General features: G+C 43.8%; 1 protein-coding gene across 2 annotated transcripts in view; it reads left to right on the forward strand.

Moving 5' to 3' along the window:
* The window catches only part of DNAH9 (dynein axonemal heavy chain 9), a 299,097-nt gene that overhangs the window by 156,384 nt on the left and 127,642 nt on the right, over positions 1-15,071 (forward strand). For both annotated transcript variants that reach the window (XM_004266832.3, XM_033422847.2), the window contains 3 exons: positions 7,781-7,946; positions 9,638-9,740; positions 10,304-10,543. In XM_004266832.3, coding sequence (XP_004266880.1) covers positions 7,781-7,946; positions 9,638-9,740; positions 10,304-10,543 — 509 coding nt within the window. The remainder of the gene's footprint in view (positions 1-7,780; positions 7,947-9,637; positions 9,741-10,303; positions 10,544-15,071) is intronic.

The following is a 15,071-nucleotide window of genomic DNA, read 5'->3' on the forward strand; positions in this document are numbered from 1 at the left end:
GGTGTAGTCTGCTTTAAAGGCCAGATAGTATACCCAGACAGATGTGCAAAAGGTGTGTTTATAATGTGTCTGTAATGTAAAAGATGGGAAATAGCCTAATTATCCATATGATGGAATGCTAAGCATTGTTACAAAGAATGAGGAAAGTCTGTATGAATTGAGTTGGAACCATTTCCATGCTCTTTATTGAGTGAGAAAAGCAAGATACAGAACAGTGTATATAGTATGCTCCAAAGTATATCTTGTTTAAAAAGAGAGAGATAAAAATTTGCATATATATATATACATACACACACACACACACACACACACACACACACACACACACACACACACAGTCATACATCTATGCTTGTATGTACTAAGAATATCTCCAGGAGGACACACAAGAAACAGCAGTTGCCCCTGGCAAGGGGAACTGGATGCTAAGAGTGGGATGGAGAATGACTTAAACTTTTTAAAAATTATGAAATATTTCAAGCATGCAGAAAAGTACAGAAAATAGCGTAACAGATGCCCATGTACCCACAACCCAGATTTCACAGATGTTAACATTTTGTCATTTTGCTGTGGATCTTAGCATTTTAAGTACAGCCAACATACCACCCCCATCCCTTCCTCTGTCTTGCCCCTCATTAACCGGACTAGGACCACTAGAGTTGATGTGCATTACTCCAAATTTACGCTTTTGATACATATATGTACCCATAAAATACACCATGTTGTTGTGTGTATTTAAATTTTAACTATGTATCATACTGTAACTTCTTTGGTAACTTGCTTTTTTCATCACTGTCTGTTTTAATGCATGCAGAACGTTTTCATTGGTTTTTCACTGCTGCATAGAATTCCCTTGTGTGAATAAATCACAGCTCTTTTATCCATTTTCCTACTAAAAGGCAGGATAATTTTTTAACATTTTCCTTTTTTTTTTTTTTTTTTGCGGTATGCGGGCCTCTCACTGTTGTGGCCTTTCCCGTTGCGGAGCACAGGCTCCGGACGCGCAGGCCCAGCGACCATGGCTCACGGGCCCAGCCGCTCCGTGGCATGTGGGATCTTCCCAGACCGGGGCACGAACCCACGTCCCCTGCATTAGCAGGCAGACTCTCAACCACTGCGCCACCAGGGAAGCCCCAACATTTTCCTTTTTAAAAAATATTTTTTGAGTTATAATTGACATACAATACATGGCACACATTAAAGTATACAATCTGATACATTTTGAAATATTTACCAATCATGAAACCATCACTACAATCGAAATAATGAATACATCCATCACCTCCGTGAGTCCCTCACCTCCCTTAGTAATCCCTCCCTCCCTCCCAACCCCCCCCACCCCCGTCCTGTGCCTAAGGCAACCACTGGTCTGTTTCTGTCACAATAGGTTAGTTTGCATTTTCTAGAATTTTATACAATGTATAAAATTTTATACAATTTTATATAATCATACAATGGAATCATCATACAATAGGCCCTCTTTTTTGTCTGGGTCCTTTCACTCACCATGATTTTGAGATTTATCCATGTTGTTGAGGGTGCAATAGTTCATTCTTTTCATTCCTGAATAGCAAGATAAAATACGTAAAACACTCAAAATGATTCCTAGCATACAATAAGTGCTCAATAAATGGAAGCTGTTATTCTAACAATATTAAAATCCTTCTCAAATTTAAAAATCTATAAATATTATGCAATAATCTCTAAGCCCCAACTGCCAGGAACACAAAAAGGAACACAAGCAAACCCCTTTTGCTTGAAAAAGGCATTTAACATAAACTATGCTAAAACAAAAATAATGTTTTTGGAAAAAATGTTCCAGCTTTCAAATGGGCAGTAACTTCACCCCAGCATGTCAATTCACTGAGGTCTCCAGGGGGATGTTTTGCAGTTCACTCATCCTGCTAGTCCATTGAATGCCATTTTTCTCAAAATCAGATGTTCTTTTATAGAGAAGGCAGCTGCTTGATACTCCCTGCATCTCTCCACTCTTATTGCATCCAGCTCTGGGGTCTCCATTGAGTACTTTTCTAAACTCAGATTCAAAATTCCTTTAAATGCAAATGTGGGTTGTGTTTCAAGACATTCACATTGCTCACCAGTGCGGATAGCACTTGCTTTATTTGAAGTTTATACTCTGCCAAACAACTGTATTATCAGTAATGCTTTTGACTGCAAGCCGCAGAAAATCTGATGATAGTGACATAAACAGAGATTCTTTTTTCATGCAACAAGAAGTCTTGAGGTAGGCAGTTGCTAATGCTGAATCAATGGTTCAATGATATTGAGGCTATAGTAACTATTAGTCTTTTAGATGGTACCTCAGGGTAGCAGAATGGCTGCTGCTCCGGCCATCACATCTGCATTCCAAATGGAAAAAAAAAAGATAAAGGGAAGAGTTAGTGCCCATGTCAGGAAATGATAGCTCTCCAGGAACCCCACTGACTTATGTGTGTGTGTTACTGTTCAGAACTGTGTCACGTGGCCACCCCAGCTGGAAAGTGACTAAGGAGAAGGAAGTAGGAAATGGTGTCCATCACAGATCTGATGATCTTTATTTTTACAAGATGAGAAAATGAGGCTTTAGAGGTGTTAAGGGACTTCCCTCAAAGTCACACAGTGAGTTAATAGCCAGGCTGTCTTATTTCACTGAGCTACAGTGTCCATCCACTTTGATAAGACAGTAAGTCATGCATCTAAATTTCCATAATAGAATGCCAACTTTGCTTCCGTTCTTCTGATATCTGGAGCACATGGACGTCTCCGCCTTTGACAATAAATAAAATAGGGCCTTCACGTGGTCATTGAAACTCTCAGACTTCACTTGATCATTCACCAGCAGCTGCACAAATCACAGATTAGTAACACTGACACCTTGGCTGAGAGAGGCAGAGGCTGCTCTAAATGCCACAGACGCAGTTGCACTGCTTTCTTTCCCTTTGCTGAGTTACCATTTAATGATCCACCCTTTGGTGTTGATTGAAAGTTAGGACAATAAAAGATAAATTTCAGGGGTTTTTTTAATATCTCCATGCCCATTTTGCAGCATGATACACCTTTTGTAAGTTTCCACGATATATGCCTTTTAGAATTGAGTGCCTGAAAAGTTTTTTCATACAAAAGTAGAGATGGGTTTATACCAGTGATCTGGGGTGACATGGTTACTGTAATTAACACAGATTTAGTTCTGAGCTTTCAAGGAGGCAGTTCTTAAAGAATAATGTGACCATTTTTATTTGGTTACAATAACTATGTCATCCCTGATTACTGGTACAAATAAGTTTCTTCTATATTGTTTTGGAATCCCTTTTTAGCCTTTATTTTAATTGGTCTATTTTATGTCTGTTGAAATAACTTAAGCCTTTTCTCATTCATTTTGAAAATATAAGGAATTTTTAAAACTAAAATAATTTGCAATGACCCATAGACAGGACAGTTTAGAAAGGGAAAAGGAGAGGTAAAGAACTGGGTCACAGCATCACTGGGCATGTATTTGCAGTGTGAAGCGAGTGAGCCAAAACGATGCTCGTCACTGTCCTGAATTCTGCCATCCAACTGCGATTTGAAGTATTAGTTCAACAAATATGTGAGTGCGTAATTACGCTAATTAGATAGGAGCTCAGGGGTCTGAGTCCTTGTGTAAAACAAATCTCCATCACCTATTCATTAAAAATTTAAGGTTGGACAGGACCTTAAAAAAGATCTGATCAAACTCGCGACTTCAAAGGAGCATTACATTATCACAGATAGACAACTCTCGCCATCGCCTGAATATCTTCCAAAAAGGAGATGACACAAAATTAAATCATCAAAGACCACCTAGTGGGCAAGACACTCTACTTGGAATGGGGGGAGGGGGTTTCAAAGTATAAGGAAATTGAAAACAACATGTTTCATACTGTAGGGAAACCATTCCATAAATTTTGGCACCTCCAAATTATAGAACACAATGCAGCAATTAAAAATCGTGTTTTGGGAGGTTAGGTATTATCATATAAAGAGGTTTAAAATATGAGAAATGAAAAAAACATATACAGGCAGAATATACAGTATAATTCCAATTTTGTAAAGGAAAAAATCTAACAGAGCAAATAGACTAGAATGAAATACACCAAAATATTGAAAGTAATGCTTACTGCTATAGGTGATAGAATTATGGGCAATTTTCATTTTCATCTTTATGATTTTCTATGCTTTTCAATTTTTATATAATGAATATGTATTATTTTATAATCATACAAAGTATGTTATTTTTTGAAAGAATAAATGAAAAGCCCTTACAATATAACCGAAACATCTTAATGTGAAAAATTGGATAATATGAAAGGAAAATTGTTCAAACACAGATACACAAATCATGTCAGTTCAAAGTAAGACACAGTTAATTATTAATGATCTCTGTCAAAAACATGGTCAGGCAATGAGTTAACTAAACCTGGGATTTCTGAAGGGTGGAAGCCAGGTCGTAGTAAAGTTTAAGAAGTACTTTGCTGTGGTGGTTACATAAGATGCCATAGTCAGACAGACCTGGGTTAGAATCCTGGCTTTGCCCTCAGTAGCTGCATGACCTTGGATAAAGTCCTTTTACTTCCCTAAAGCTCAATTTTCTCATTTGTTGAAAGAAGTTTTTAAAGGTGATGACAATGCATGCTAGGGATGCTCTGAGGGGTCAGTGATATGGTGCACATCCAGTCCTCCACACAAAGCCAGGTCCCTAGTGATGCCCTGTGAGTGAATGAATGCACGGCTCTGGTGCTCAGACTGGAGGAATCGTGGGACTGCAGTGGTCAAGGAAGCCCTGGAGAAGGGTTGGGACATAGTGGTTCACAAGCCCTCTCTTCCCCAGTGATATGAAAGAAGCACTGAAATGAGTATCAACAGCCCTGGGTTCTAATTCCAGCACAGCATTTAGCCTGCCTTAGCCTCTGTTTCCTTAGTTACAAAGAGGGGATGATAAGTCTTTCTTTGTCTATTCATGGAGTTTGTTATCATAATAAAAGTCATTCATTCATTCATTCTTTAATAAATTTTTGAATACCCTCCTTTGTGCTAAATAGTATTCTAGGTGCTGGGGTTATGACAGTGAGCCGAACAGAGAAAGATTCCTGGCCTTGTGGAGTTTATAATGTGGAGGAAGGGAGATAAATAAACAAGATGGATAAGAAAGACATAGAGGATATTAAGTGGTAATAAGTGTTATGGAGAAAAATGAAGCAGGGGCAGGGAATAGGAGGTGGGGTTTTAATTTGGGCCTGAGTGCCAGGAAGGGGCTTGCTGAGAAGATGGCATTTGAGTAAATAAACGCACAATGGGAGTGAGGGAGCAAACTTCTGGCATTTGGGAGAAGAGGACTGCAGACAGGAAGCAGCCAGAGCAAAGGCCCCGAGGCCGTGAGTGACGAGTGAGTCAGAAGCAGGATGGCTGGAGCAGAGGGAGTGAAGAGAGGAGCAGTGGCAGAGAAAAACGAGATGCGTGGTTCCCCAAGTAACCAGACTGGCTTTTGCTCCAAGTGAGATGGGGCACCACCCGAGGGTTTTAACCAGGGGACTGGCACAGTCTGATTTACATCTTACAAGAATACCCCTGTCTGCTGTCTTGAGAATATAGCGTAAGGATCTAGGGCAAAAGCAGCAAGACCATTTGGGGGGATGTCACAGTCACCAGGTGAGAGCCTCAGACAAGGATGGTAGCAGTGGAGACAGTGAAATGAGGTAACAAACAGGAACCCACTTTGAAAATGAAGCAGCTCTTCAATGCACAATGGTGGTGAAACGGTGCAGGAGGGATGGTGTGAATCAAAACACGGGGCAGCTGCTGCTCCTCCACGTGGCCACAGGCTGACCGCCCAGCCGTTCCCGATGGAGAAGTGCAGTAAGACGCACAGGTGAGCTCCAGGGCTGGGTACGGCCTTGTGTGCAACAGTGCAGAACCTGGAAAGTTGGTGGGAGGGTCACATTTTTTGATATGTCTCATTTGTTTAGTGCCTTCAACATCAACATTTTTGCTGAAATGTAAACCCACTTTTGCTCCTCCAGTTCTACCTGGAAGCAAAAGAACTCACTACCATTCCATTCTAGATGGGACTTGGGACAGAGCTCGGCCAGGAAGGGATCCAGCATGTGTGTGCCTTTCCTAGGGAGGCCTCTCTTTCTCTGGAGTACTTGACATCATCCGTTTGAGATAATCCCGTGCATTCCAAGCCCACTTCTTGTTAGCTGATGTGCTTTTCTCCTCAACAATCCTTGAGAAGCGTAAAAAGTGTAATCAACCCAAATTACAGGGTCTGCTTAATTCCAGGAGTTGATTTGAATATCATTGCTTTGGGAGGAGGAGAAACAAGTCTTCCTAAGGAGAGAATTTCCTATTAGAAGAACTGTTCTCAAAGGCATGTCCTTGACAGCCCATTAATTATATTTCATTTTGACAGATCTCATATATAGTTGTTATATCTTAAGCGGGGGAAGAAGGTGTTGGGTGATTAATTGGTTGATAGTGTATGTTAATTGCATGCTAATTTAATTTAAATTTAATTCATATTTGGAACACTTAATTTAACTCAGGACCAGAAAATTGGAATATTCAAGCTTCTTGAAGGAACTTGTCTTTCTATCTGTCACCTTCACATGTCTGTTGACACCTCCTCCTTGTTTACAAACTTGTTTTTCAAGAAAAGGAATCAGATGGTTCTTAGAGCCTCCAGCGGTAATAGTATTGGTTCTTGCAATACATAAATATTTAATTGCTTTATTGAAAAAAAATACATGTATCTCCAGCCTATTACTTAAATTTGCTCTAAACAAGTCCTGTCAGGCTGGAAAACCGTACTCTTTGATTGCTTCCCTCTGGCTGGGTAATTGAAGAAGCAGCTCCAGGAGAGAGTCTGTACTTGGTTTCCAGAAAGGCACTGAAGATGATCTGATACCTGAAGGCAGAGGGGCGCTGTTCATGATACTGGAAGCTTCTGGGAAATTCTCTGGGGCTCTTGTTTCTGCTTTCCCTCAGGGAACCCCAGCAGGTGAACTCTCTGAGAATACTGTTGACAGAATATCCGGTGTTTCCTCTCTTATAGCAGGGGTGGAAGGAGCCTCCTCCCAGCCCTGGGATGGGCTGCTCCCCTGCTGTCTTAGGTAGAGAGGGCAGGTCTACCCAGGATCTGGAGATACCCAGGATCTGCAGATTTCCTTGGGGGTAGAGTACTAGGCCTTGGGACTTCTGTTTCTAGTCTACAAACAAAGAAAGTGGACCGCAAGTGTGGTAGAAGGGACATGGGCTTTAAAGTTTAACTGGTTTGGATCTGTATCCTGGCTCTACCTTAGAAGAGTTAATTCATTCTTCTGAGTCTCAGTTCTGTCACCTATAAAAGGGGTGATGGTACTAATCTTGTAGCAGTGTTGTAAGGATTCAGTGAGACCATAAATGTCTGTAAAAACCTAACAGAGGGACTTCCCTGGCAGTCCAGTGGTTAAGACTCCATGCTTCCAACATAGGGGGCACGGGTTCCTTCCTTGGTCGGGGAACTAAGATCCCGCAGGCTGCACAGTGAGGCCAAGCAAAAAACACCCTAACACAGTGCGCAGTCAGATGTTCGAAGCCTGGGCACTGCTGTCACCACTCCTGCCTGGTCATCGGCCTCCTTCCCTCTGGTCCTGTAGAACTGCCTGCTGCTGGGAGCAGCTCTTGTTTGCACGCTACACCATGGCTTGTCCTTGACATTGGACTGTCTTAGTACTGGCATCTGAGCTTTGAACCTCCTTCCCTCACTCATTGGCTCTCTTCTCAGCTGTCCTGGAGAAGCCTCTGGAGAAGAAAGCGGGCAGAAATTATGGCCCCACAGGCAACAAGAAGCTTATCTATTTCATAGATGACATGAACATGCCTGAGGTGGACGCCTACGGGACTGCACAGCCCCACACCATCATCAGGCAGCACCTGGATTACGGCCACTGGTAAGAGCACACATAAAGGGACTCGGCCGGGTGGGGAACAGGTCCAAGGCCAATCGCTGTCCTGTTGTTGGAGCTGCAGACCTCAGCTCAGCTCTAGCGCCAGATGAGAATTGCCACAGCAAACTGAGTCCCTCATGGGATTGTTTCCTGAGTGCTCTTCCTTCCAACAGGAAATTGAGACCGACCGGAAGAGGTTGGTCAGAGAAGGTACTGAGCTCTCATTTAAAGAAAAATGTCTACGTTTTTCCTCAATATTCATCTCTAAAGCTGCCTTCTTCAAGCTCCCAAAGCAGAATTAACCAGTCCCCCTCCCCCCCGTCCCCCCTCCCCCTGTGGTCCTATCGCAGTGAGCAGGGCCTTCGCTGTGAACAGCTAACATTCTTATAGTGCACGTGTGTTTGCGAGTCTTAATAGCCTTTGTCTTTTCAGAGCATCTCACAGGCTCTGATGTTATCTCCTGCAACAGAATAGTTTTTAATGGCAAAAGGTCTAAACTTGCCAGAAAGAAAAAAGCAAGTCAGTGATTTGAGATAACTCTGGCTCATCTTCTACCTCACACTGAATCTACTGCTGCTGAGAAGGAGCAGGGAGGACCAAGAGGGAGTTCAGAGAGAGGAATTACAGTCATGACGACAGTCACCCGACTTGCCTTTCATTCATTCCTAAGGCCTTTGTTGGACGCGTGCCATGGACCACCATCCACAGTCTCCACACCAGTATTCGAGCAGCTGAAGTCTCCTGGAAAAGATCAGGCTGCTTATTGAATAGTTTTACTTTAGGTTCACAGTCACAAACCTTCAATGGGAAGTAGAAACTTCCTGGAAATTCTACTGTATTGCGTTCATATGTTTACATTTCCACCCTCCAAAATGCCTATTTCATGCCTTCTCCTCTCCCCTCAAACTTCCCACCCGACCTCAGCTGATGGTCACTGCTGCCATCTCCATTTCTAGCTTCCACACCCATACAACTTACTTCCATCCCTGTGCATCTTTTTCTCCCTCCCCTTATTACATTTTCCCTGAGGCTCAACCACCCCCCAGCATCTTGAGTCTACTCTCTCCATCTCTCGAAATCTCACTTCACCTACTAGTTCCCCTATCTCCCGATGGGCTCCTTCATATCAGTGTCTAAACCTGCACAAATTTATCCTACAGTGTTAAAAAATCATTTTCTAATTACTGCTCTGTGTCTCTGCATAACCAGATTCTCCCCTCTGTCTCCACCTCCTTGTCTCCCGCTCGCTCCTCTGTCCACTATGATTAGGCCTCTATTTCCTCCACTTTATTGAACTGTTCCTGCTCGACTAACTGTATCTTTATAGTGAAATCCAGCAGACCCCGTTGGGTCACCATGTTTCTTATCTTCTCTGCAGCACTTGATGTGGTTGACTGCTCTGTCCTGTTGGAAATACTGGGTTCCTTTGCTTTCTGGATACTACACACCCTTGATTTCCTCCTACCTCTTTGACCATCTTTGTGGTCTCTTCTTCCGGCGCTACTTCTATAGATGTTGTATCCCTTAGGAATTTGTCCTAAGCTCTTGTCTCTTCTCAGTTTCTACCAATGTATCTAGACTGTTTTTTACCCCCAAACACATGAATGACCAGGCACATCCCAGCTCACCTTGACAGCACACTTACTTGCCTCTGTCCTCACTCAACTCTCGTCCATGGTTTCTGACTGTTCCAGGTATGATCGAAACAAACTGTCCCTAAAGGAGGTCATGAATGTCCAGTACATTTCCTGTATGAACCCCACTGCGGGCAGCTTCACCATCAACCCACGGCTTCAGGTACAGGAGGAACTGTGACCCTGGGGTCCTAAACACCACCTTCCAGGCTGATGTCACTGGACTATGTGTGATAATTGGCCCCTCCCCTGTCCAGCCTCTTCAAGTAGTAAATCATACAGGATGCTGATTTGCATTTCCAGGGAGACAGAAAAACCCCTAGACCCAGAGTTCTGAAGCTTTTTGAGCCAGAAGGAATCAGGGTTCATCTAATTCAACTTGGTCTTCAGGTTGAGAGAACTTCAGATAGGTGAATGACCCTCCCAAGGTCATGTGCATTCTCAGGATCACATTTAGATTTGGACTCAGATTCCCAGAGTCCAAGTTCCATTCCCTTCCTGCTACGCCATGCTGACATCTTTGACCAGAAGTCCAAAACCCATTAATCATTTTAGGTTCAACCTAAGTTTGGGTTTAATGTGAGAAATGTGGCCAGAATGTAGAATTCAAAGCCCTTCTAAGAATTCTTCACCATCTTATCCAAATCCTGAAGAGGTGATTTCTGTCCTGTGACCACGGATGTCTAATTCGTGGCCTCTTCCATGTGCCTCTGCTCCTCTATCCAGCGTCACTTCAGCGTGTTCGCCCTCTCCTTCCCGGGAGCAGACGCCCTGTCCTCCATCTACTGCACCATCCTGACTCAGCACCTGAAGCTTGGGGACTTCCCGGCACCACTGCAGAAATGCGTCCCCCAGCTGATCCGTCTGGCCCTTACCTTCCACCAGAAGATCGCCACCACGTTCCTCCCCACAGCAATCAGATTCCATTACATCTTCAACCTCAGGGACTTGGCCAACATTTTCCAGGTGAGTCCATCGGCTCCAAGACACACTAGGAGGCTTAGCCATGATCCTGTCCCCTCCATTCTTTGCCAAACTCTCAGGCAAAGGCACAGTTCATATGGAGTGACGAATGTACAAGTAAACAGAGTGCTGTGGGGTCCGTGAGGGTCTATTCAACATAATAGAATTCTCTTTGCCCATTAAATTACTTCTTGGTAAGCAGAGTGTATTTATTTCTGAGTTGGTTCCTTCGGGCTGGAGAAGGTTCAGCATTTTGGAGATAATGTCATCTAATGGTTCTAACATGCCTAGAAAAGAAAGTGACACAGAAGTGAGAAAACTATTTTGCAGGCCCTGGTGGTACACCCATCATTCTTGGGATGAAAAATAACATCCCCTAAACCATGCAGGATAGTTTTCCTAAAGCCATGTCATACTATTCCGAAGACACCATCCGCCAGCCACTGGGATGCGTCAGTCCTAAAACTTCCAGGTTATTTTCCAGATCAAAGCCATTTCAGATCCTTCCAGCTGCTCATCTGAATAGTGGTGGCCTGTGTCTGCCTGGTGCTTCCAGTTGCTTGCCCCTTCACTACCAAAACCTCCAGAGGGCAATGCAGCAAACCCAGCCCCCTCTTCCCCTTGGCCAGGTACCACATCCTCTTGTGATAGGTCCACAGCCCTCCCATCCTGGATGAGAATCTGCAGAAACCACTTTTCAGAGAGACCCCGCTCCAGGATAGTTCTGAGCCATTATTGAGGGAAAGTGCCTTTTATCCCAAGCAGAGGCCACATCTGTAGGGAACTATCAGCATGATCAGGGAGTGAGGCATGACCCTCCATGGGGATCACATGTGTTTGGGGTTAATTACATTACCTGTGCAGGTAGGACTCTGGGGAACCTCAGACTAGCAAAGGTCCAGACTCTGAGGCCATAGAGCCTGCAGGTTCCATGGTCAAAAGAAGCAGAAACCTACTATTAGTTCAAAGATCCAAGAGTGATGCTCCCAAAAAGCTTACCTGGAGGGTGGACCACAGCCCCACAGCCAGGTTGAGTCTCTGAGAGCTCCTGTAAGCTGGCTCAGGACAGCTCTCCTGGGTCACGTGCCTCCCAAGCGTTAACTCAGCTACAAATGAGGAAACACACCCGCAGAGCTTACACAGCCAGCCAGGGAAGGAGCCAGGACAGAACCTAGGTCTTTCAGGTCCCAGGCCAGAACCCCTTTCCACCATGCCATTCTGTCCTTCTCACCTGTTCCTTCTATGAGGAGAACAGCATAAGACAGTTAAGGCAGCAAGAAAGACTCAGCTCCAAGCCTGTAAAACCCACAGCTCCGTGGCCCTCAGACCTGGATGGTGGCAAAGTTTGTGCATTCCCACCCTTATCTCCCATTTACTGAGTATTAATTGAGAAAGACTTCTTTTTTTTTTTTTTTATCACACAATCAGTCTCTGAAATCTCACTGTGACAGGATGAGCTGGGGGCATCCCCATGCGCATCTTCCAGATGAGCAAAAAGGAGTTGAGCCATTTGATCAAATTCACGCTGCCCATAGTGGCAGAACTAAAGGAGAGAGAGGCCTTCGGTCTCCCTCACATGAAGCGCCAGCCCAGCTCCTGCCTGGACAGCGCCTTGTCACCTGTGTGACCTGAGATTCATACTCACGACAACCCTTTGGGATACACGTTATTATCCCAATTTAACAGAGGCTCGGAGAAGTTGCCAGCTGGTAGATGACGGCATGAATGGCCGTGGAGGTAGAAAAGTACACACCATGTTAGCGGAATAGCAAGTAGGTGGAAGCGGACAGTGATGAGGAGAGGTTGCGAGCAGTGAGATGGGGGAGGGAATTTGAGAACAGGGGGGATCCTTGTAAAAAATCCGCCTTCAGTCTGTAATAAAGCTGGCGTTTACTGAGCCAGTCCTACACCCTCTGCATCTATTAGCTAATAATTTAATCCTCACAACAACCATATCAGGTAACATACCGATCATTTCCAATTTAGAAATGACAAAACCATGCTACAGACAAATCAGGTAGCTTGAGTATATTCAGCATAACTGGTAATCAGAAGCCTCATATCAAAAAACTAGACGGGGTCAACTCTACTGTGCCGGGAATTCGGGGTAGCAAACACTTCCTCAGGAAGGAGGGTTCTAGTCCAGCCTGTTTTGGTGGCAACCGTGCAAAGTCAAGGAGGAACCAGGGAGGGGAGATATTGGCATGGGAGGCTAAGTCTGTTTCTTTTCCAGACTCAGGCAGCCTGAGTGGCACCCCCCGGGCTCTGTGTCCCAGCCTGGCCTCCCTGCAGCCTGCCAGCTGTCAGCCCCCTGCCCCAGATGGGGGAAAGTGCATCCCTACCGGAGCCCCTGACTCCCTCCAGCGCCGCCCCTCCTCACCCTCCTCCTCCAGAGCCGAGTTTCAAGGCCACAGCGTGGCTACAACATCCCCCTCCCGCCCCCTCCGGCCTGCTTGTCTGAAGAAGGCCTGACAGAAGAGCATAAGGGGGGGGTGTTGTCCCCGGGGAGACAGGCGCTGCCTGGAGAACACACTGTTTTCCTCCATCCAACTTGATCTAAGGCTCAATCATTCAGACCTCCTCTGCATTTCACGCACTCTGTCCAGAAATCGGGCATCAGGACAGAATTTGATAGTGCCCTGAGTAGCAGATATCATTAACCGTTCCCATCTCAGTGCTACACAAAACTAAGACGGTGCAAAGTTTGCTCTTGACGTGCTCTCATCGACTCAGCCCTTAATTGTCAGTCAGCCTGAGTGTTCGGCTGTAACAGGGCTTATACACATCAGCTGATGGTACCCCTCGCTGTAAAACCCAGTCCCGGAGTCAGCATTCCCGGCGGGGCTTCTTCCCGCCGTCTGCACCTCGCACAGGGCTGGTACCTAGGAGACCCGGGAAGGAGACGGGCCGAGATGTATGTGTGGATGGGCCCAAAGGGACCTAATGAGATTTCTCTCTTTTTGTAAAATAAACTTTTATTGAAGTATAGCATCCAAGTAGAAAAGCACACAGGCCATAAGCATAGAGCTTGGTTGTCACAAAGTCATCACAGCTATGTAACCACAACTCAGATCAAGAAGTACAACATTCCCAGCATCCATGGAACTCCTCCTTTTTCTTTCTTCCATTCACTCTTTTCTCCTCCTTCCAGAACTAATTACTGTCTGGACTTCTAACACCATAAGTTATTTTGGCCTATTTGGGGACTTCATATAAATGGAATCATATAGTAAATATCCTTTTGTGTCTTTGTTCAATATTACGTTTGTACTTATATATATAATCATGTCATTGGTAAAAATGAATCATAGTAACAATTTCTTTCTTTCCAACCCTTAAATCTTCTAATTTCTTTTTCTTACTGTGCTGGCTACAGCTGCCACTACAAGGAAGAGAAGTGGTGAGAGTGGCATTTTGCAGCGTTCCTAATTTTAGGGGAAAGCTTTTAATAGTTGGCCATTAAGTGTGATGCTTACTATAGATTTTTGTGGATGCTCTTTACCAGTTTAAGAAAATTTCTTTCTGTTTATAGTTTACCAAGAGTTTTTTTTTTTTTATCATGAGTATTTGTTGCAACTTAAATGATTTTTCTATATCTGTTGAAATAATTATATCCATTTTTTTCTCCATTTTTTCTGGAAATGGGATAAATGGGATAAATGACATAGATTATTTTTGAATGTTAAATCAACCTTGCATTCCTGTAATCAACCCAACTTAGTTGTTACATGGTGAACTCATTTTATTTTCTGGATTTCATTCACTGTTTTTTTCTATATAACATTTGCACCTATATTAATAAGATTTTCCTATAATTTCTCCTTCTCCTAGTATTCTAAGGTTATGAAGTCCTCATAAAAAATGCATTGGGAAACGTTTCCTCTTTTTCTACTATCTGGAAGATTTTTTAAAACACTGTATTATGCCTTTCTTAAATGTCAGAAGAATTTAATGATGAAACCATCTGAAGTTTTCTTTGTGAAAGACTAAATTATAAATTCAATTTTTTTTTTTTTTTTTTTGGTGGTACTTGGGCCTCTCACTGCTGTGGCCTCTTCCGCCGCGGACCACAGGCTCCGGACGCACAGGCCCAGCGGCCATGGCTCATGGGCCCAGCCACTCTGCGGCATGCGGGATCCTCCTGGACCGGGGCACGAACCCGCGTCCCCCGCATTGGCAGGCGGACCCTCAACCACTGCGCCACCAGGGAAGCCCTATAAATTCAATTTCTTTAATACATATTAGACAATTCACATTTTCTGTTTCTTTATGTATCAGTTGTAAGATGTCAGTGTCATCAATTTCTAATTTATTGGCACAAAATTGTTTATAGTATCCTGTTGTTATCTTTTAAGTATCTGTTTTATCTGACATATGTTCTCTCTTTTATTCTGACTATGTGTGTCTTTTCTGTTTTTCTCTTTGTATCTTCTATCAGCCCTACCAGGGAGTTATCAATTGTGCTAGTCTTTTCAGAAGAAATGGAAAAAGAAAAGAAAAGTATACCAATATTATGTGTTTGACTTTATTG

The sequence above is a fragment of the Orcinus orca genome, chromosome 19 (assembly GCF_937001465.1).
Source record: "Orcinus orca chromosome 19, mOrcOrc1.1, whole genome shotgun sequence".
Lineage (NCBI taxonomy): Eukaryota > Metazoa > Chordata > Mammalia > Artiodactyla > Delphinidae > Orcinus > Orcinus orca.